The sequence below is a fragment of the Alligator mississippiensis genome, chromosome 2, assembly GCF_030867095.1.
Source record: "Alligator mississippiensis isolate rAllMis1 chromosome 2, rAllMis1, whole genome shotgun sequence".
Taxonomy (NCBI): domain Eukaryota; kingdom Metazoa; phylum Chordata; order Crocodylia; family Alligatoridae; genus Alligator; species Alligator mississippiensis.
In genome coordinates, this window is record NC_081825.1 from 124,129,926 (window position 1) to 124,154,885 (window position 24,960).

General features: G+C 37.9%; 1 protein-coding gene across 1 annotated transcript in view; it reads left to right on the forward strand.

Moving 5' to 3' along the window:
* Positions 1-24,960, forward strand: part of NDST4 (N-deacetylase and N-sulfotransferase 4) — a 182,127-nt gene that overhangs the window by 131,542 nt on the left and 25,625 nt on the right. The window contains exons 9-11 of the mRNA XM_006269625.3: positions 17,625-17,807; positions 19,788-19,884; positions 23,384-23,507. Of these exons, the coding sequence (XP_006269687.1) occupies positions 17,625-17,807; positions 19,788-19,884; positions 23,384-23,507 (404 nt within the window). The remainder of the gene's footprint in view (positions 1-17,624; positions 17,808-19,787; positions 19,885-23,383; positions 23,508-24,960) is intronic.

Consider the following 24,960-nt stretch of genomic DNA (forward strand, 5'->3'; position numbering starts at 1 on the left):
TGATCAGTTTGATAAAGTGGAAGTAACTGAGATTTCCACTGGAATTTCCCAAGCCGGGGGGTGGCATCACTCATTCTCAGCTAAAAACATTAATCAAGTTGTTTTAAACTATATTCCTTAAGGATGCTGGCCCAGAAGTGTAGGAATCAAAATCAGTGCTCTATTAGGAATACACAACTGCTATTCAATGGGCTATTTGTAGATTCAAACATCAGCTTCTCTGAACTTTTTTGCTCATTCCTGAAATCAGAAGACCGGGCATGTGGGTAGAAATTTTAAGGATGGTCCTATGGTGATTTGTGTTATATTATATCCAGAATGCTTGGTATACAAAGTTGACTCTGGAAAATAATTCCAAAATTCTCTTTCTGCTGTTGCAGTTTGAGTAATTTAAAATTGGTAGTAACTATTGCATGTGACGGGCATGCCAGGATAAAGCTACACTTTATATTAATACAAAAGACAGAATTTTGAAGGGCTTCTCCATAAGTCCTTAGCAAACTGATACTTGTATAGAAGGGTTTTTTTAAGGAATTATTTTATTTCCACACATCTGATGCAACTACAAAAGGGAATTGCAACAGTTAGTGAGTTTAAAAATGTATTTTATTGAAATAAAAATAACGTAATAGGCATAGTCACTAATCTGAACTGTTAAACCTAATGGATTATCCGATTCAATGGTCAGTGAAGCATATTTTCTAATCATCTCATGGAGAAATATAATACTTCACTGTAACACATCACAGAATTATAAGCAGATATATATATATACTAAATCAACTACTGCCTGAAACATGTAGTGCTCCTCTTTGCAGTAAGATTACTTGCACAAGTAAAAGCTCTCAGAAGCAAGACAGGGTTTTCAAGCTTGAAGGGACTAGATATAATTTAAGGATTTAGCATGGTTTAAAATGTCAAAAAGTTATTAAACATCTTCAACAATGGTTAATGACAATAATAGAAAATTACATACTAATAGATGCAGGATTACAATGATATAATTAGAAAGCTATCATATTAATTTGAATACTTTCTTCTAATGTAAACTGTCCAAAAGTGAAGAGAATATGATAAGAGAACAAGTTGATAATCAAGCCAATGGATGTGTTCAGATAAAAATTTCAAGAAAAGATAGAGGAATTAAGCATCAACTTGGAACAAACATTTTTGAAGAAACAGCAAAGTATTTTGATCCCCAAATTTAACAGCTTGTATATATCAAAGCTTCCAGACTTACTTGATTCAAATTTTTCATTTGATTTGTAAGCTAAGGGGCAGACAAAAGTAATGATAAAAAATAGGGAAATATTTTTCACTGTCTAGAACAGGTCAAAGGTTCCACCCAGAATATAAAGACCTGATTAGGATATTATAAACAAAGAAAGAGGAATTAGCAGAACCATAAGACACCTCAAGGTGAGATCTAAAATTGTTTTGGAAGTATACTTGTTCTACTAAATTTCAGTTGTTGATAGAAAGCATACAGCTTTATCTTTGCTCTATACTAGACCAGTGTTCTTCAACATGTTGGCCCCACCACCCAAATGAGTGGTGTGAGGCTGTCCACAGGCCAGAACGGGCTCTGTACACCAGAATCAGGCCCCACATGGCCTTGGGTGGCCCCTATATGCCTGCATCGAGCCCCACACCGCCCCTATCCAGTTCCACATAGCAGGATTGGGCCCCACACCAGCTATACAGAATTGGACCCCAGTGCCCCACGGCACCCCCACAGAGCCCCGCACATGGGGTCCTGCCAAGTGCTGCACACCAGAATCGGGTCTTGCACTACCTTGCACTCCTGATAGTGGTCAAGGCCACACTATCCAGCCCACAGGACTCTCCATGGATCCTTAGATTTGCAGCCAGGGAGCAACAATTAATGCTGCCAGCATTCTCCTGCCACCAGATTTTCAGACCCAGGGAGAGCCACGCAGGCCAAATGACATGGCTCAGGGAGCAGAGTCTTGCTCACAGGCAAGGACTTGAGCCTCTCTGCACTAGACAGTAATGAATCTGTTTTGCCTTGAACATGTGTGAATATATATATATATATATATATATAATAGGCCATAATATTATTTCCAGTAAGGAAGACATTTGACAACAAACCCCTACTCATTTGATAAACTCCTGCTTATCCTGCTGTCAAGTCAGAGTCCATTTGCTTATATTCTATTCAGGGATAAGAATAATTTTTTTGTTCACCATCTTGTACAAACACTCAGTGAGAAAATTCTGTTGACAGCAAAGCAAATTCTTACATCATACCTTCCCCCCAAAAAAGAAAGTATTAGTCCCAGGCAAAATGTTGTGACTAGCCAGTCTTATATTAATGGAGGTTTGAATTGCTTCTAGACTTCTAAAAAGACTTTAAACAGTTCAGTGAGGAAACACTTGGACAGAATTCAGCAGTCTTTTGATTTGACCCCTGGTCCATGTATTGTCAAGCACTGTTGAAAAGTGTGCCTATATATCTATTAAAATATTAAGTAGCTTAGAAAAAGTCTAGTTACTTATGCCAACTTAACACAGTGCCACCATAAGATTGCTAATGACACAAAAGGCACAAGTCATTTTTCCTATGACAGCTTATATGCAGAACAAAAAAAGAAAAAAACATAACATTACAGAAAATTACTAAAAAAAAATAAATCACGAATAGTAAAGAGGAATTCCTGTCATTTTGCACCTTTATTCATAGCCATCAATGACATAAACTATGTATAAAAGCAGAAAAACTGTTGGACTATTAAAAAGTAGCCACAAGAGCTAAATACTATGCATAACAATGATTTATAACTTGTTTAAATGAGGATTGGATAAGTATTAAAACAGTGTCTTCAGTCTCACAGGAAAGGAAACAGGGCACAGAAGTTTTATGGTTATAATAAGAATTCATTTAATCAGACTAACCAAACAGAGAAAAAATGGAAGGCTTTTACAGGTAATCAGAAAGCATTTTCTCTGTTGCATTGAGGATCTTACATTAACACAAATATACTACAGTGCCTGTACTGCTCTAATAAGGCCATATACTACTTTTGAGACAAGAGCATTTCCAGTGGTATCAGTAGGAGCACTGAGGGTGGAACATGACCATTATAATGAATATGGGCAAGGGAAATAAAATACAATCAGCCTCCTTTTTTTCTCCTTCAATCAAAGGACAAGAACATTTCCTGCCAAATATTGCCTTTGTGGCTCTTCCTTTAGAGAAAACTTGTTTAGAAAATATTTGATTATGCTGTCAAGGATGCTAAAATAAAAAAAGATGTGCAGAAGGGGAATAGAGTAAAAGTAAAGGAACTGTTTTCAGGCATATAAATTACTTTGCTTCAGTAGTAGATGGATCATGAATATGAATAGTGCTGAATTCTAGAGAAACAATTTGTCATTATTAAAATTAGTGCTTTGCCAACACAAAATCTCAGTTTTGGATTGCTTTTTCTGTTAATGTAGCTGTTTGTGCAGTTAAGGGGTCCAAAGGTTCTGGGATTCCCTATCAGTGACTGGGACTGTAGCTCAAGAGGTGCAAACCGGGAAGGCTGCAATCTGTAACAGTCCTCTGTCAGGATACGAAACATCCTAAAAAACTGAAATTGAAAGAGGTATTTGCCTGGTCAGCCCCTCAAAGTATGGTATTAGTAAATGGTCTCTGGACTGTTTTGCATTTCTGAACAATGTTACACTATATACACACATGAAATACAGTATGCTGATATCTCAATCCAAGTCCTGGTACAATCGTATACCAGTTTTTTGCCATGATGAAAAAAGACAGATTAGTAAAATTCATTTTGCCCTGGAACATCTATGTGGGAGAGAGTGTCATGAGGGCAATAAATACACTACTAAATGTCATTTATAATGGATTTTTTCATTTCCTTATAATATTAATGCTCTTACATGCATATCTTACAAAACAACTTCATTTTGTATAAGGTAAAAATGTATCCCCAAGTCTTTTACTTGCCTTAATTTTTTGTTTCCTTGTGCTAAATTTTTATTTAAGAGGTGTAGGCACATGGGAGAAAAGAAATGCTAAGTAAAGACAGGAAAAAGGAATGTAGCTAACTCTCTGACAGCAAAAACATTCACTCAAAAAACCCTGCAAGGTCTATTTCTGCTCCTGGTTTTCTGAGGCAGGGTGGATTGAGCAGCAAGTAAGGATGTTAAGGGTAATATTCTTTCTGTTTAATTATTGAACGGTTGATGGGAGAAGGTGAAGCACATTATTTATACATAAGTTATGTAATTGATTTTTTTAGTGTGCAAGTGCTAAATCGATGGATAGGCACATTTTTAAATATCAACATAAATAAATAATAAAGATATGAGGCAATATTTGATTGCAATGTTTAAGATAATTAGGCTGGTTCAGATTGTCCTTCTGTGCTGGCAGTATTGGTTGAGTCATCATTTTAATACTGGAGTGTTAAAAGTCAGTTTCCAGTCATTATTGAGAGAATTTATTCCTGGATGCAAACAGACACTCAATTGAATGAATAACCAGAAAATCTGGTGCTTCTTTCATTTTTACAGGTCGAGCTAAGCAATAGTAATTTTGACAGCTAACAACTACTGGAAAATGCACTAAAAACAACCTTAGTCGATCCTTAGTCGATCAATCTCCACACCAGCATATAAACCAGAGTGGCTATGCTAAGTTCAACAGAGCAATGATGATATACCCCTGCTGAAGAGCTGGCCAATTATCTTGAGTTCCCATCCAGAAGAGCCCTTTATAAAGATAAATGCTTTAAAGTACAACAACTCTGAACCTGTTATACAAACGAATTATATAAATATTCCTAAAAGTAGAATCCTAAAATTACTTTGTCTCATTTTTTAAAAGTTGCTTTTCAATTTACTTTAGGTTCCAAAGGGCCAGATTATTTAGTAGAGGTGCCAGTCCATATCAGCTCAGCACCGATAAAAGGAAAATCAACATCATTGAAAATTGGGGGGGGGTTTGACCAGTGTAGCTGATAATGTCACCGATAAACACCACGTGCATTTATAGCTATTAGTTAAAAGAGCCAAAAAACCCTGCTGAAGCACCTGAACTATACAGATGCTGCGGAGCCAGGTCCAACTAACACGATGCTTCTTCTGGTAAAGTATGGTTGTGTTTTTTTTAATGTTTGTAAGCAACCTTAAAGAAAAAATAAGCTCTCTTTTTTATGCATGCATAATAATAAAGTGCATTTTCTCCAAGTTTGTAGCACTACCTCTCTCAGTACAAAATAGAATGTCTGATGGTTTAGAAGCAGACCCTGTGCTTCTAAATGATTCCCATTTACAATTATATTAAGATGAGCCTTTTAATTGTCATTTTTAATTCCTCCTAACTAATATATTCCTAAATTTTAGAAAAATGAAGCATATCTAAATTTTAGCTAAATCTAACATTTTTTTTAACATAAGCATCCGTTTATTTAGTTTTTGACATAGTCATCAACAAGTTTCACTATATTTATAGAAATTACTATTTTAGTTTTCAGTTATAATGTTTATAGATTCATAGTTTCATAGATGCTAGGGTCAGAAGGGACCTCAACAGATCATTGAGTCCGACCCCTCCCTAGGCAGGAAAGAGTGCTGGGGTCAGATGATCCCTGCCAGGTGCCTATCCAGCCTTCTCTTAAAGACCCCCAAGGTAGGGGAGAGCACTACCCCCATTGGAAGCCCATTCCAAATTTTGGCCACCCTTACCATTAAGAAGTTTTTCCTGATACCTAGCCTAAGTCTGCTCTCTGTCAGTTTGTAACCATTGTTTCTTGTTACCCCAAGAGGCTCCCTAGTGAACAGAGCCTCCCTGATCCCTTGCTGTGCCCCCCTAATGAATTTGTAGGTGGCCACACGATGACCTCTCAGTCTTCGCTTGCAGTGGCTGAAGAGGTCCAGGTCCCTCAGTCTCTCCTTGGAAGGCTTGTCCTGTAAGCCCCTAACCATATGAATGGCCCTCCTCTGAACCTTCTCAAGTCTATCAATATCCTTCTTGAAGTACAACACCCAAAAGTGGACACAGTACTCCAACTGCAGACTGACCAATGTCACACAGAGGGGAAGTATCACCTCCTTGGTTCTATTTGTCATGCATCTGCTCATGCATAATAAAGTGCAGTTAGCTTTGCTGATGATTTTCATCACACTGACAACTCATTTTCATCTTGGAGTCCACTATGACTCTGAGATCCCTTTCCACTTCTGTGATGCTGAGAGGGTCACTTCCCAGCTAGTAGGCATGCTGGATATTTTTGTGCCCTAAGTCCAATATTCTGCACTTGTCCTTGTTATACTGTCCTTGATGTTCTTTGAACTGGTACACTAAAAAGCAACATATATGATTCAGCTACTACAACCCTAGAAAGGCACCACTAGAAACACAATGTGAACCAACCTAATAACAATAAAAATCAATTTTTATTACATATGATTAGGTATTTTTAGACCTGAGAAGAAAGAAAACATGAAGCAAGTATAAAATTAATGAAGTGATGTCTTCCTTACTGCATGAGAGGCTTAAAGTAATAATTCTCGGTGTGTCTACACATGTTTTACATGCACCTAAACTTAATGCGCAGTTGCCTAATGAACATTAAGGCAATTTAGGCACACATCTACACGTGCATGTGCTACAGTACACTAATGTGGTGTGCCGACTGACTTGGGACTAAAGTTAGTCCCAAGGCAGTCAACATACACAGAGTAATGTTCTTTAGTGCATCTACATGTGTGTTAAGGCACTTTAGCTATTTGCACCTAAATTTGATTCCTGCTTTTGCAGGTATCAAATTTAGGCATGAATAACCTAAAATCATCATTTGAAGATCCATTAAAGGTGTGCATGTGTAGACCTACACCTTTAATGTGCCTTAAAAATAGCTAATGCACCTTATATTACCACATGTAGACACACCCACTGAGATATGAACTATTCATCTCAGTGCTGCTGCTTCTAAAAACTGAACAGAACAGGTGGCTAGAAATTGTCAGTCACATAACCACACCTACCACATATTGCTTCTTGTGATTAGTCAGGCATCAAAGCATTATTGTGTTAGCCACTGTACAAGCCTACATAATAAGTCTTAGTCCTGATAATCATGTATTCTACTACTATGGATGAGACATTGTAGATGGGAGTCTTAAGTAACGCCATGTGTTCTGTCCCCCACTTGTCTCTTACTTGCCCCATCTTCATCTAAAACCACAGGGAAAGTTTAGAATCCCCTAACACTGGCTACACAAACTTTATGCCATCTGAGGATTATGCCACAAGAGGTTGACCTCAAGGCCAGGTGCATACATTACACATTTACCAATATAAGTGATTGGAAGATGGTCTATATCCATAATAAAACAGAAGTTCAGTACATGTACACTAGATTAAAAATGGAGGCACCCAGTCTAAGATTTGCCCCTGGTCCCTCCACCCCCTCGCACTAGAGGATGAACGTGTGTCTTGTTTACAACTGATCTAAACTATGCTGCTTACAGAAAACCATATAACTTAGATTGATTTCACCTCAGGCTTTTTGAAAGTCTGTACTTAGTCCAAGAGTAGGTTTCTGGTTGCTTTTTGCTGTCTTGACAGCATAAAGAACCTGGAGCAGGTTGGGGTCTGAGCCCTTAAAATCTACCTACAAACAGCAGCTGTTGTAAATAAACCAAAAAGGAGGCTTCATTTGGTGCTGCCAGTAAGTCATGTATTAAGTTCATATCAGTTGGAAGTCACTTACGGTGTATTTTATATTGAGAAATTTTCTTCAAAATCAGTGCTACTTCAGGACATGGTTGAAGCACCCTAAATCCACTGACAAATGGTGCACCCCAGAAGTTTGCACCAAAATTAATTACACTGTGCTTAGTCTGTGTTCAATTTTTAATTAATCAGGCCTGTACTGAAAGAAAAGAAAAATGGGTCGTCAAGCGATTGCTCTTTGAAATACAGCAAGAGCCTTCTGTTCTCTGTTAAAACAGCTGCCCTCGTTGTGCTGCCTTCATGAAGTCACTGTCCAGCTTCTTTATTCAGGAAGATTAGTGTTTACATACTCATCTGTCTCAAGTCAAAACATTTCTGGTTTGTGAATAATTCACTATCCAAATATTATGACTGAGAATCTGGGAAGCTGGTAAATAACCACATGGAGGATGTAGCTTCTGTTGGATTTTGTTAGACAAAAGAAATATATAATAACTACTCTTCCTCTCCCTTCCCCCCCTTCCAGGAAAAATGTAATTTGCCAACAAGAATAACACATTACATGCACAAGTGGTCTGAGGACTTCAGTAGCATTATTTTGTTTGTTTTAGAAAAGAGGCGATAAGAAATTTTACTGTTGTGTCTTAATTGGGACCATTAACATGGATTATGGAACATCAGTAGGGACAACTCAGTTGCAACAGTACAATGAAAACTACCTTAGCCCATGAACTGCAACTCACCTTTTTCCCCAGCATAAATTGTATTTAAAATACATTAAGTGTTCATAAAAGGAGCTGAATTGACAGTCATGGAAAATATTTATCATCACTTGCAGAAAAACTTCCCAGCACAAGCCATATAATTTCTTCTGCTATTTTGGGGCCATGGTTAAGGGGCATGTAGATGTCGTAATAGCTGTAGTAGAAGTACATGATCATAGATGGGTGGATCAATTTAAGCCTGGGCCTTTTTGTTAGAACTGTTTGCTAATCAACATGTCAAGTCAGCAATAGTTGTAGTATTGGTTCTGTGAGGTTGGATGCCTACTCAGTAGGAACTACAGACATACCAACATCTCTGGCAAATAAAAAGGAGGATTACAATATGAAAATTGGATGTATACCAATATTAAAATGTTTGCCAATGCCCTTAAGCTCCTTTTCTGTTTCCAATGATGTAGGACACCTTGTCTCTCACTGGACAGAGGGTAGTCCTATTGAAGAAAAAAAACAGCTACCTGTGTTGAGATCTCTTAGTCCTTTGGAAGAAGATTCTGTTGCTTTTGAGAGTCTTACTCCTCTCCTTCTGGATGAGCATGTATGGTGCTTTGTTCCTACAATCTACGGGCTGCAGAGCCATTGGATGTGTTCCATAGGTGCAGGGCTTTAGCAGCATTTGGTACTAGAGGGCCTTGTTGGTATTCAATGATGGGCCTTCTCCTGTGCCACAGTGAGGAGAAGCAGTGCAGCAGACATTCCCCCTACTTCCCCACCCGTGCTGTGAGAAGAGGTGGTGACTGCAGCCCCGTAGTGCCTACCTGGCTGCCTGCCTCTACCCAAGCTAAATCATTCCAGCCTGTAGCCTGCCAGGGTTGTTGACCACTGGGATAGAACATCAGACAAGAACCCAAGACATATGGGTTCGTCATCCAGTTCTGTTATTGGCCTGTTGAGTGGCCAAGGAAAATTGCTTCATCTCTCTATAGTTTAGTTTCCTAGTCTGTAACATCTAGAGAATGTCACTTCCTTTGTAAAGTCCATTGGGATCTACTATTGAACAACAGTATAGCACACCGTATTGTCCTTATTACCTAACATAAAATGGAAAAGGAGAAAAAATTAAGACTGGCTTTGGTAGACAGAGAGAAGACTAAATTTCAAAAACTGGCATGAGTCTGAAGTGCGAGGGAGAGATTGAAGTGCAGCACATGGCGGTGCAGTATGAGAAGAAGAAATCAGAAAGTTGAGAGGAAAGAATTCTGAAACTCCATTTAATCCAGCACTTAATCCTCATTTTGCCTTCCCTACTTAATTAACTGTCCTCCTGAATTGTTTATTGTTGGATGTTAAGTTTATATAGTATGTCAGTACAAATTTGGGGACCACTTGAATTGTGCTCTCATGTAAAATGTATGTATTCTGGGCACTTACACCACAGTGAACAAAATAAGCCTAACACCAGCTCTACAGTAAGGAAATGCACAATTGGTTTTAATCCGTTTATTGCAGTGACAATTGGGGTTTTATTCAGTAGCTTTCTGTATATTATATTAATTTAGTACATATTGTTCATGTACGATTAAATGTAAGGTTAGCTCAACTCTAACCCTTGCCAGTCTTAGGAATTTGAGATATGCAGTGATTCTTTCTTTGCAGCATTTGTGTTAGATCACTACACAAAGTACCATCTTGTGATTCTTCTAAAAAATTGCTATCCTTAAATCACTGTAAATCACCATAGTGTATTATTATTCTGCGTTTCATAACATGCTTTGTTATGGAAAATATAACAACAAGGTTATAGCCTAAACTACTGACTGACAGTACTTACTAATTTAAACAGAGGAGGAAACATATATTGCCTTCATCAGTTCTAACTCATCATGGTCTTCTTTAGGCAGGAATATTGTGTATTGCACAGAAGTTCTTTCTTAATGACCACATGCAGTACCATAATGCAACGCAAAAATATTATGCATTGAACCACTACCACTGTCATCCCCAGACGCCTTTAATGGCTTTGTGCCAACTCAGCAATTTTCCAAAACATTATTTTCTCCTACATATAGAAGCACTGAAGGTAAAATCCATTTTCATGACAATGCACACCATAAATGGAGGTTTGTTATCATTCTCTGTTGCTCTGGAAAGAAGCATTAAACAGTAAACTGTGATTTTATAAACTAATCTTTGCTTTCACTTCTAACAAGAGGACAACACAAGGGCAGATTAAATAGAGAAATGGGCCTGGAATTTGGATCTAAACTTTCTCAGGGTTCAAATGTATTCAGGTTTGAGGTTTGGATTTGGGTACAGTCCTAATTAAATTGTTAAATTAAAATGAGCTAAACTTCTGAAGGGTCTGATGCTTGTACATTTTCACAGAAAATAATCTGTATGATTCAGAGTGGGAGAAGAGAAAGAGAGAGATGGGATTTACTGGCATATACTTTATTTGCTAAAAGACTATTAAATATCACTGTCAGACTCTGACACTCATCAGAAACAAGAGGCGCTTCATGGATAAGATAATCATCTCTATTAATGTTTCCTATAAATGCTTTCATTTTCATCATTTTTAAATAGTTTATAGGAAATACTTGTCACACATTCATGGGCTGGACTTTTTTCACAGAAGAAAAACAACCTCTAATAAACTGAATATACACATAAAACAGATTAACTATTTCATTAATAGCTAAGAAATTCAGGAGTGTGCGCCAGTGAACAGCTTTGGATATTGTAATGTATACCCCAATTGTGTCAAATAATTCTAAAATGCAAAGTGCATAAGCACTGCATTTGGTAATTTAAGCATAGTCCAACTTTGGGTGGTTTTTTTTAATGCTGTACTGTTGCCAGTCTCTGCTCGGAGAAGACTCAGAACAGAATCAAAATGAAGAATAAATTACTTTTTGTGGAATAAAGTGGGTACATTGCAAACTCATTGCAGATGGGCCATGAGGGACACTTTCGCCTAAGTTCCATTCATCTTCGCCTTATAGAAGTACTAAAAGCCTTATAAATAATGTAACAAACTAATGGACATGTTTTTAAACATTATGGGCCTGCTCTGAAAGGAATGGCACATTGGCTGGGCTACAGGGGTGAAAATGGAAAGCTCGCTGCTTCTATCCTACAGTTACTGTAAAAGGCAGAGTAAGAGGCATGCAGCCTTTTTGGTCAGCAGTATCACTGCTCCCTGAGGGCTTGAAACTTGAGCACTTTGGCCTTGCTGCAGCTATGCACTCATGCATGTGCTTAACTCGAAAACATTGTAAATGGTCCCACTGATTTTATTTTTCCTGGATCAGGATGAAATGTATAGTTGGTTACTAATGATGTAGAGCTAGATTCATAAGGGACACCTAGGGTGTGAACAGGTTTTAGTTTAAGCCAGCTTAATATGAGTTGGGATCAGAGCATGCAAGCATTTGCTGCTTGCTGGGAGGAGGTACAGGCAGCTAGAAGCAAGGCAGTCAGGGGTGCATGGGTTGGCAGGTCTGCAGGATAGGCTGGCGGGTTCAGGAGTAGTTGGTGAGTCGAGGGGGTTGGCAGGTCCAAGGGGGTCTACCTCATCTGAGGCGGGGTGGGCTGGCAGGGGAGTAAAAATAGCTTGGCCAGAGGGGCTGTGGAGAGTGGCTGGACTCTCCCACCCCTGGGGATATGCTGTGAATGCATGCAGGTGTTCCCTAGGCTGGGGTAACCTTTGCTAGATTGGGTTAACCCCTTGCCAACATAAAGTTAATTCACCCCTGATGAGAACTAACTTTAGATTGAGGGCACCATTTTAGGGTGACCTAAGCCCTGTGAACACTTGCCCACCCAAAAATTTACACCGCCTTAACTTTGGTTAGGGTCATCTAAATGTAACACTTCTACATACGCATAGGCCTCTAAATCCATGTTTTTAATCCTCCAGAAACAAACTTGTACCTGGTGATTTCTAAATTCTCTTATAGCCTAAGTGTCTCCGAATAAAGTACTGTCAGTGCCTAAATGCCAGCTGCTGGGTTTGCTCAGAATTGGGTGAGTTGTGATAGTCCCTGGCTGCTTAGGGCCTATCTCACAACTAAGTCCTGGCAAGATTCACTAAATAAATGTTTTCCTGCCTTTCTCAGTTGCAGAGCTAGACCCAGTACATATGTGCATAGATCACATCTAACTTTATACCAGTAATAGCCAAAAAAAAGCATTTCCCCCTTTTAGCCACTAGATACCCTAGATGTGTGGGGTTCAAATTCTCCCTCTGCCTGATTCACAGCAGGGTATTACTTAGGGTCTCCCATCTCTCAGAAGAATGCAATAATATTTGAGAAACACAGCCCGTTGTCATGCATCATGCTCAGTCATCTTGTTGGAGTTGCTCCCATTGCCTAAATAAGTAAATATTTATTGGGCCATATCAGAATCATTTTTTGGGCAAGTAGTCAAGGCAATTGCCTACAGTCCCAAACCATGGGGGATGCCATGAGGTTAAGTTATGCAAGTTGGTTGGCATTCAGGTGGAGAAAAAGGAGAGAAGCACTTCTTATCCTGTGTATAACTCTCTACCAGTCTAATGCCAGTCCTGGGTGTGAGAAATGTTCAGTCATTAGGTCAAATAGCTGGGCTATAGAAGACTCAAGTTTCAGTTCCTATTCCTCTTCTTCCTCTGAGTATGAACTGACCTTGCTTACATGCCTAACTGAAGAATAGGGTTTGTGCCTATGAATACTAAGCAGATTTAAGTGCTTCCCTCCAGTGCAGAGTTAGGCATCAAAGTCTTCATAAAGGGGAGGGCAAATGCACAGCTCACTTCCTTGGTATTTCCTTGTAGCTGGTTTAGATGGCTCAGCATGTTTTTATTAATCCCTTTCTTTAGGTACCTAACTTTCCCTAGACAGTCCATATGTCTTGCTGGGGACTGTATGCTCCACCTAGCACCAGGGTCCCTAAAAATTAAGGGCTGCCATGCTCAGCATGACTTTACCTTGTAATGAGTGGGTGCACCTACACAGAGATACTGCAGAGTAGACTAATTAGCTCTGCAGTAAAGCATCATTGTCTATACATGCACTGGCGTTAGGGAGCAGTAAATTAAATAACTCCACTGTACTATCTTACAGCAGAGGAACTAACTGTGGTAAAATGCACATGTAGATGGTGACGGGCTAGGTGTGGCATGAGGGTGCTAAAGTGTGGGGGCTGCCTGCTGTCTAGCCACATGGCTCCACACTTTAGCACCCTTATGTCCCAGGCAGCCCCACCCCTGCCCAACACTGCTCCCCAGAGCCCAAGGCTGACCCCCCCCCCCACGCCCATACTTCTTCCCAGCCCAGGGATGCTCCATCCCAGCTCAAATCACTGTTATCCTGGGCACATGTGTAGACACTGCACCCAGGACCAGTTTCCTCTGGTTCAAGTGGCTCCAGAGTTTTTTGTTTCACATTAATTGCATGAGTAGCTGCACCTAGTGATGTCAGAGTACACCCATGCTATATATATAGAAGAAATATATATTTTCCCTATGGATAAAAAAAAAATACAGCATCATTAAGCATCCTGGGGTGTTTAATCTTTAATCTGCTGAATCCCCACATCACCTCATCATTTATTCTCATTTCATCCTCATTCAAATAGCTAGGTGTGATGCCAAATCTCTTAGTTTCCTGTAATATATTTTACCATGTAAGTGGCACTTTGATAGAATAGTATGTGTCCTTCAGGTATCTAGCTGCTTCTGGTTTGGGATTTTATACTGGGGTGTATGTTTCCCATTTAGGAGCACTGAAGTCATTTTCTTTGATGTGAAGAAGAGGCTTAATTCACTGCTATGATTGGTGCACAGGACTATGGTTAAGGTGAAAATTTCACTGGCTGTGGATGCCTTATCCACCCCTCTAATTGCACAAGTAAATGCACAAGCATGACAGGATTTTCTTTTTATTTTCCTTCCTGAGATAACATTAAGATGGGTGGGTAAAATGCAAATCTCCATGTCAACGTGCCCTGAAGATCACTGCATTTCCTGGACATTTAAAAGTAATTTTGCCTGCCACCTCCTACCTCATAATAACACTGTCTGAATCCTGGTATAATTACTGAGAAATGCACTTCATGACATGTCTTATTTCTTAATTGCAGTTGGTGAGATAAGTTATTTTGTGCTTATTGTGATCAGATGCATGTTCTTTCATGGTAACCTTCCAGCCATTCAGCTGAAAACAAAGGGAAATGTATGATGATCATTTACCACTGGGATACATTTCTTGAAAATTCTGTAATTAACTTCCATTGTCAGTGTACATCCTATTTAAGGCTAGTCCACTGAATAAAGTAGACAAGTAGTAAAATCTTACTTGATAGCATCCTATAAAGCTAAACAGTGAATATTTAAGTTATAAATTTTGCAGTCCTGAATTTTAATTTACTGTCTTTATATCTTTATACAAAGTTATTCATCACACTGTTCATACAAATTCCTCTTTTTATCCCTTAGAATGCTATGTTGCAAAGCAGTGATCATGTTAAAGAGAAACAAAATAAGGTTGATAAATTAAAAGAAAGCACATTGCTTTGAAGAAGAAATTCAATCTATTTGTGATATCTAATTTGAGATATCATCATTCATAAAAGCTTGAAAGTTCTGGATTCCAAAAACAAATTCTCTAGCTGACTTGCTATCTTTAAGTAAACAAACCTAAATTGGGTTAGATAACATTTTAGGAATGTTTTCACATTTTCTCTGTAAAGTGCACCCATCATTTTAAGTCCAAAACACAGTGAATGATTCAGATATATCATCAAATTCATAACCAATGGAGGTCATACTGAGCTATCAAAAAACATTGGACTGATTTTGCCTGTTTGGACCCAGGAGAAAAGCAACAGATAGAGGAATATAGGACACGGAAAAAAGTCTCTGCTCAAGTTTTATCTCCATGAAAACCTGATAATAGGTCCATTCCCTCAGTCTTCTACAAGTTTCATGAAACCATAGATTTATAGATTCATAGATGTAGGCTCAGAGGGGATCTGAGCAGATCATCAAGTCCAACCCCTTGCCCTGGGCAGGAATGGATACTGGGTTCATATGACCCCCACTAAGTTAAGCTCATATGACCCCTGTTAGGTAGTTATCAAGCCTCATTTAAAGACCCCCTAAGGTAGGAGCCAGCACCACTTTTCTTGGAAGCTGGTTCCAGATCCTAGCCGCCCTGACTGTGAAGTAGTTCTTCCTGATGTCTAGCCTGAACCTGCTCTCAATCAACTTGTGGCCATTATTCCTTGTTACTCTGGGAGGCGCTCAGGGAAATAGGATCTCACCCATTCTCCTCTGGTCCCCCTGGTAAGTTTATAGATGGCCACTATTGTGAAGGCTGAACAGGTCCAGGTCCCTTAGCCTCTCCTCATAGGGCCTGCCCCTGCTGTCCTCTGATCATGCAAGTGGCCAGGATTAGACCTTAAAATGTGGTACACATCGTTAAGGCATAATGTTCTATAACCCAGTCACATCTTTGAAAAAGTTTATTTACTGTATTTACTTGAATAGAAGATGCCCCCACTTAAAAAATGATCCCCCCCACCCCATAATTAGATTCTATATATGGAAAAATTATAAATTTCTTATAATTTTCCAGGTATAGAATCTAATTATTGGAGGTTTGCCTTGAATTTGTCCCCCTTAAACTGCTACAGCAGGGAAAATAAAATCTTGGGGATCAAGTAGCCTCTTTGCTCTCTGATTTCCACCAACTTTTTCCTTTGTCAACCCTTTCCCCCTCTTTTTACTGTCAGACCCTGCTCTCCCTGAGCAAATGGAAGTGAGGAGCAAATTTGAAAACATTAACTCATAGACTAGTATCATACACTAGTATCTATGATGCTAGTCAATGAGATCCATAGATATTAGTCCAAAACCAAAGGCTTGTGATTTATCATATAGTTCATTGGGCTGGGCCCCAGCAGAGTCAACAGGATTTCAAGCCACAGTGACTGTATGTGTCTATATTCCAGTATGTGTCTGTACTCCAGATATGCCCCCACAAAGAATCCATGTACTAATTAGCCCCCCACCCATGCCTGGAGTGTTTTTGTCATGGGTCCTGGGAGCCTCCAAAAAATGATATGCAGATGAAGTGCAGGGCAACGTGGTTCAGCTTCAGCTCATGGAGGGCAGAGCCATGCTAATCACATGCTGCAGGCTGAGAGAGGGGGCAACAGAGGGATCCTGAGTGGCACGTTTGGGCCCTATTTTGTGATGTTTGCTAGGCTGATGCAGAAATGGGAATCATTGAAAATGGGAAAGAAAGGCACAGCTCAGCTGTCAAAAGGAAGTAAATAGGTAATCAGTGTAGTGGCATACCATGACTTGAAAAAATGTCAGCAGTGCAGGGGACTGCGCTTAATGAGCCCTATGACATATCTAATTCAGATGGGTTGCACTAATCTGTCCTTGTGGTAACTTCCCATCAGCGTGTTTGCCCAATTTTGGCCATATGTTTTATAGTCATGCTTATAGTCATGGTTGTATTTAATCAACTTCATATTCGGTTTCCATTACTGAGCACATGCTGCTTTTGGCAGCAGTTTAATGATAAATGGTGTTTTTAATCAGATTTCCTTTCATGCAATTATAAGACAAGGGGCTGTTTCTCCTATGCCAATTAGGGGAAAAAAACTCATCTTGTATTTAAATATATATGGTACATATTATACTCCTGCTCACATTGGGGATACTTGGTTGGGGGTGGTTGTGGCTGGCCAGAATATGGAGGGACCACTAGTACTGTCTTTCTAGTATAATTGTAAAATTTCTATATTTTGGGTGAAAAGCAAATATTCTGGCTTGTGTACACATGAAAAGTATGACATTTCATGAGGTAAAAAAAGGAAATATACAGTTCAACATAGAAGAATTATTTTGTAAATTATGTGCATTTCACTGGGAAGTTGATGAGTGAATAAATGCTCCTTGAGGTAATTGTCTAGATGCAGACAAAGCTGGAGCTGTAGAACTCACAAAAAGGCTCCCAAGTTAGCAATCCAATGTATCGAATGTGCCAAAGTAATTCCTTACAAATCTAGTTTCGTTATGTAATAGTTATTGTGGGGAAATACAAGACTTGAACTTCCAAGCAGATACTGCCACATCCACTGGTGTCCAGCTATTGTAAAGTTTCTAAACAGTTTTGTTTCCCTTTCAGATCAGCATCTTCATGACACATTTGTCCAATTATGGGAATGACCGCCTAGGGTTATACACCTTTGTGAATTTGGCCAACTTTGTTAAAAGTTGGACTAATTTAAAACTACAGACTCTACCTCCAGTTCAGCTGGCTTACAAATACTTTGAACTCTTCCCTGAACAAAAGGACCCTCTCTGGCAGGTAATACATGGTCAGGGTAATCCTAGTCATAATTCTTAAATTACAGGAGAATCCTAATTTAATTTTTTTTTAAGAAAATAATTATTATGACATTAAAAATGAAGTTGGTTTGTTTTAAATGCCTTTAGGTTCATTTAATTGTCTACATAAACAACAGTTTTTGACTAAGAATAGATTTATAGATATAGATAAATCAGGCCACCTGGCTTTATTCAACCAAATACTGGCCATATTGAGAGCAGCTGAATGCTATTTGTCTAGGAAAAAGCTTTCCTTCCCTCCTCTCTCTTATTTTCTTGATGCATCATATTGTATTATCTTATGATACATAATCAATAAGATCAATACAGATAGCAGATAGTGAGATCTACCACAAGGCAGACAATGCAGATTCATTGCATCCATTAATGTGGAATCACTTGCATTATGTCACCGTATCTGTTATAAGGAACCCAGAGACCATGTTTACCTTCACTGAAACAACAAGAGGCCTGTACAAAAGAAACACTCATCATGAACTGTTATATTCTGAAAAGAGGAAAGGTATCTCTATAACCCATAAACCACAAATTTTCACATCTTTTCAAGTATGTATCAGCATTGACCATACTGCTAACATTGAAGTGTCCAGAACATTATTATATATTCACCATTTTCTCCTTTTTAGAGCATGTTGTGCTGATGTGTGATCTCAGATGCATAACATAAGAACTCCATGGAAACTTGTTTAGCAAATTCAGTTTTACGTTTGTGTCATGAAAGAGAAATTACTTTGGGCAAGCTGTAAAAACTAGTAAACTTGGTGGTGCTTCCATTCATTGAAGTAGAACTACATTGATTTGTGCTAAAGGTTTTGCCCTAATATATTTTGTTAACTTGATTCAATAGAACATATGCCCAATCATGCAGTGATTAGGCATGGTTTTACTTTTAGGTGTATGGGATGTTTTACTATGGGCAGAGGGATGAGTATTTAAGGAAGTACAGGCGGGGATGTGGAGCATTTTGCTTGCCTAACATTATAGTGGGCATGTCTATAAGAGACACTGTGTTGATATAGCTCGTTGCTACAGCGATGTAGCATTAGCAGGCATGAAGTGTGACCCTGCCGCTACTGTGCAGTAGCAATGAGTTTAAAGCTAACACAAGTACTAAATGGCACATGTGCAGATGCATCTAATAATTATGAAATGTGTTCAGTTGACAGACCTGGAGAATATCATGTTTCACTTTAGACAGAACACTAGAAGGAGCAATGTGAACAGTACTGCTAGATATAATTCTTGATTTTGGCAGATTTCCTCCAAGGATGAGAAAGTGTTTCATTTTCTTTGCCCAAGAGAAAAGATCTCCAATAAGAGTGCTAAGTCTGGCCTATTTTACAGGCCATGGACATTTATTCTTTTCTACTGCTACAAATTCCCCACAGACTGGAGTCCTTTCTCCTCGTTTCTCTTTTCACCCTCTCTGGGAAAGGTATGGGGGTGTTTCCTTGCAGCTGGACTCCTGAATGATGCTGAACACATAAAGATATACTGTAGTTCAGCATGATATAGGAACCATTTGGTCAAATTCTGTGTCCTATATTATGTGCGAGGTCACAGTAGATAATTACCCTATCAATACATATAAATATATATATAGAGAGAGAGAAAGACATGTAGTAGCTGATCCTATAAAGTTTTAAACAATTGCTTGACTTTATTGACCACTCTAGGGATCAGTTTTGCAAGCTACAGTGTATTTTTGCCCTAGTGTAGCAAATCATTCAAGTGCGAGCCAAACGTACTTAAGTGCCTCAGTGAATTAACGCCAGAGTGATCAATATCTTACAGGCCTTGATTCTTAAGAAGAAATTTGGAGATTGTTGTTATTGACTCCAAAGAGACTAACATTTCACAACTGCTGTGTAACTTTGCAAGAACAAGACACTTGAAATATTCTCCAATATGACAGAAATAACTTTCTTTTCTTCCTCAGAATCCATGTGATGATAAGCGACACAGGGATATCTGGTCAAGAGATAAAACTTGTGACCATCTACCAAAATTTCTTGTGATAGGACCCCAGAAAACTGGTGAGAAGATAGTGAATTTAAATTACTTGAATAAAGAATGTAATCCTAAAGATATTGTATCCTTACCTTTCAGTGCTATACTTACATATTTAGTACAGAGCATAGTGAAGCAGATTCAGTTATATAGAGGTACTATATTCTGAATGCCAATGGACAGCTATAATTAACTCTTCTGTTGCTTATGGTATGGAGCAAACTGATTTGGAAAACATAAGAGCTTTCTTCCAGAACCATCAAGTACTTTTAGAATACAGCACAGATTGTTGTCATGGTATTTCCATCAGAAGAAGGCCAGGGGTTTCCCATCATAGCCTGTTTTCAGTTGCTTGTTCAGATTTAAGGGGCCTGAATAGATTTAGCAACATGTCTGAATTGGACAGGCTCAAGAGGTTCAAATGGATTTTTTTTAGTTATTTTCTCTTAAACATTTTAAAGGAATTTTTTTCCAACTTTGGTTTATTTGATCTTTTTCCTTTTGCCTAGAATTTTGACATAACTTCCTTTTGTGAGTTCTACTGTTTCTATTATAGTTCTCTGGCCTAATTTCAGTGCAGTTATAGGAAATCAGGATAAAGTTCACTCCTGTGTCAAAAGGCTAATGCCCTGTTTTAGGGAAACGTTTAATATCACAGTCTTTTCTTTGGCACTCTGTATAGAGGTAAATTTTATTCACAGTGAATGTGAATTATTTCATTCCACAACAATGAGAACAATGCAATTAGACACTGGAAATGAAATAGAGACAATTACCAAAACTTAGTGTGCACCTATGTAAGGGATGATTTTGTGCTGATTAATTTCTCAGATGTTGAAGTAGAATCATCTATGATGACAATAGAGAGTTACATATTTCACTGATGACATGATGCCTTCAATTAGAGCATTTAATACTTTCTACTGTCTATACTGATTTCTTTTGTTAAGTGTATTGAGAGCTAAAGATGAGAAGCGCTATATAAGATTAAGTAGTAGTGGTACATTACAATTTTTATATGCTTATTTCAGATACCGATTAACAAAAGTTTTTATTGTGTTTCTGGGTTCTCAAGTCAATACATTTGTAATAAGAGTGCAGTCAAGAAAGTAAATGCAGATGTTTACAATAAACAAACAGTATGTCATGAGACCCAAAGGGAAAATTACTGTTAAGACCTCTTATCCAATATCTTTACTTTGTTGATATCCTAATTAATAATAAAATTACTTATCACTTGCCCCTTTCATTTCAGGATCTGAAAGCACTTTGCAAACATTAATTGATTAATTAATCCTCACAATGTCCCTCTGGGATAGCCAGTATCATTATTGACTTGCTACAGAAGATAGAAAGAGGTGGTTAAATGAGTTAGTCTGAACTCAGGTAGAAAGCAGAGTACAGTGGCATCTTAGGGTACATGCAGATGTTACACTTAGATCAACTGTACATATGTTTGGGAAATGTAGATCAGGCAAAAATAGCCCAATCTAACTTAGTTAAAATAAGGAGGTGCACTATGTACATTGGGATAACCCATTCTAATCTCACTGAAATTGTGTACATGTTTAGAGCGCATCTCTGGGGCTGGGAAAGCCCAGCCGCTTGTTTCAACCTCTGAGCCACGGGGCTGTGCTTTTGTTAGCACTAGTCCCCTGATCCTGACTGAACTATTTTTAGTTCTTTGGTGCCCCCCCATTCCTGGACAGACACCACTTCTGCATGTAACCCTTGCCCCCTTCAATCCCACCAATCCTCCTTTCAGATCCATTAGTCCTGATTTAATTAGATTGTATTCCTAATGCAACTCTCAGCACTGACTGTGAGCACAAGTGGGGACCCAATCTACAATCATGCATCTTAAAGTAAGCCATGTGATCATAGATCAGGTCCTGTGAACCTATGCACATGCCCATAGATTAACCCAAGATTATTTAGAGTTCATGAGAGAGTCAATAGGTGCATCTCCATGAGATGCTTTATGCCCATTGGACTAATTCTACCGCTTATTGGTGTGACTGGCAAAAATTGTGCTAATGCAGTGATGCACAGTAGATTTAGGCCAATGAGCATTAAGCATCACACAAAAAGCATTCATCTGCACTAATGTGCAGTAGCGCCAATTACAGCACATTAAGTTTAGTACCTGTTATTACAGGTACTAAACGTAATGTGCCGTAATTATGGATCATTAATGAGTGTGTACATGTGTTCACTAAGACACTGACTCCTGATATCCAGTTAAATGTCCTAAACATTAGGTATTCCCTCTAGAATATATATTTTAAATATTTATATATATAAGCATTTTGATGTGAAGGGCAACATATAAATCAAACAAGTAATAAATAATTCACTCACACACACACACACACACAAAGTGCATCTACATGTGCCCCTATGGTGCCATTGTTACACCATTACTGTGCTGTGCCAATGACACACTGTTATTTTTAGCCACTATGTGGCTGTAATGATGCACTATAGCGAGGGAGCGTGCCACTATGGCGACGTAGCTGTGGCATCACGTTTTTTGCCTGCCAATGCTATGTCACCATAGTATGTTGCTATGGTGATGTATTGTCTTGTGTAGACATGACCACACATGCACACTTAACTTTTAAATATGTATATTTAAGATTATCTTTATTTGTTGCCATTTTTCATTGATTTCTCACCTAAGTCACCATAGTTGCCATCCTAATGATGACACAGTGGGAAAAAAATCTTTAATAAAGCACAAGTTTTAAATGGCATATAATCCATGAATACAAAGGTTTTTAAAGACAATCTGCTAATGCTTGTTTAAAATCAAACATCATCTTTCATCCTCTTTGTTTCTTAATGATTCCTGCAAGAAGGCTATCCAAGATACTTACATCTACTATGCTGGAAATGGATGCTGTCTCCTGGACAAGAGTTTTTATCCTGTAACATTAAACAGTCCACAGACGATAAAGCATAGATGACAAAGGGAATCTGAGAGAAATGGAAATGGAGACCATCAATAATTATTTATGAAGCATTACATGAAGTATACAAGATTTTAAGATGAAATACATTGCTAATGTTAGGGCCACATCATTAATACTGTACATATGCATTAGTGTGTGTGTGTGTGTGTGTGTGTGTGTGTGTGCATGAGTATGTGTGTGTGTATACACATACACACACACACACACATACACATATACATAAGCCATACATGTATATACACTTACATATATAGAAACCATAAAAATCAATAGAAACATCATGATGCATGCATGAGCACATTATCTGGATTTTTGTAAATGTGAAAGGCTTACTGACTGTAGAATAAATAGGTCTACATGCATTATGTGTTTAAATTGGATATTCTGCATGCTAATACCTGCCTTTCAGCACTAGGTATTTTTCTTGTGAACATTTTTCAGTACAGTTAGTCATGTGTTTGTTCAGAAATACTTGCTTAAACAAAATGTTTACAATGTTTTTTATCCTACCTGAAAACATCATATAATCTAAAGTTTCCTTTTTCTTTAGGAACAACAGCACTTTATTTATTTCTTCTCATGCATCCTTCCATCATCAGTAATCTCCCTAGTCCAAAAACATTTGAAGAAGTTCAGTTCTTTAATGGAAACAACTACCACAAGGGAATTGACTGGTAAGAAGAATAACAAAGAAAGAAATGTTTGTTATTAGCACAGACTAAATCACATATGAGCAATTATGGAAGTATGTTTAACACATACATAATTACCAGATAAATTTGTTAGGCTTAGCACTATCTGAGGGAATGAGAAAATAATTCATAATGATGGGACATTTAATCAACAGTTATCCTTAACGTTATTTATATATTATGTAATGTTGCTAACATTTAATTAAATTAACATATTAGAGAGTCCAACTGTGATGGCCTGCCTCACGTTAAGTAATACTTTCTCTGGTATGGTTTCAGCTTGACTATATTGATTTTACTTCTGCTTGTTCCTCTAACTGGACTAATGGTGAAGTCCTACTTAGCATAAGTAAGAATGTAATTATTGACACAACCTGTCAAATGTGGACTGGTCAAAATAAAAGACACCCATTAATAAGTAAGTTTAGGTTGAGGTTTTTTCCTGTGCATTTTAATACTTTTTTATTGTTTTCATTTAAAAATTTGTTTTGTAAACATTTATGTTCCAAAAAGTTCTAACAGTTCTCAAATTTAGATAAAGACTGATATTTAGGATGAATATCATAACACACATATATTTTAAGTGTTAATCCAGTTAAGCTGTTTTTATTGAACAAAACCCAACATAAAAACAGAATATATTTTCTAGAATATAGAAGCATAACAAAACATATAAAATCTCATTGAAAAGGCAGGTTACCACCACAGTTACATTTAACTTAAGAGACTATTCAATTATTAGGTTCAAAATGTCATAAAAACCAAGGAAGGAGTGATGCTTCATTGCATATATTTTTTTCCATACTGCATAGTAGAATGTGTGTCATGCTATTGATCTAGCAAGAGTCCTGATGCCTTTTATTAGACTGATTCGTATTGTTAGCAGCAAGTTTATTAATTTTGTGTACTCTTTGTTTATATCTGGGACATGTAGAGATTTTAAAATAACCAAAGATAAGAAAGGTTGCAAATTTACTTTTAGTATTTTATTAACCCCAGCATACACTTTGATCCATGGTCAATACAAAGGGGTATATTCAAATAGCATACAGGATAATTAACCTACAGTGACTCCACAGAAACAAACAGAAGCTATTTCTGTATTGATTTTAGATATTTTCTAAATAAAAATCCATCTTGCTCTATGCAATATAAAAAGCCAGCTCATCAGCTGTTACAAATTAGAATAGTTCTATTGATTAGCTCAAAATAAACAAAGTTGCATAGAGAGATTCAGAAGAATAAAAATAAGCTTGTCATGTTATTTCTCTGGTTTTCTTTCTATAGAATTTTTATGGATGTCAGGGAAATATAATCCCTGCTCTGGACCTTTTACACTGGCTTAATGATACAGTAGCAATATAAAGGGGCTTTAAAAACCATAGATCCAGCCAGTGCACAATTTCCCCATTGTAGATAGCAAGGAAGTCTGTAT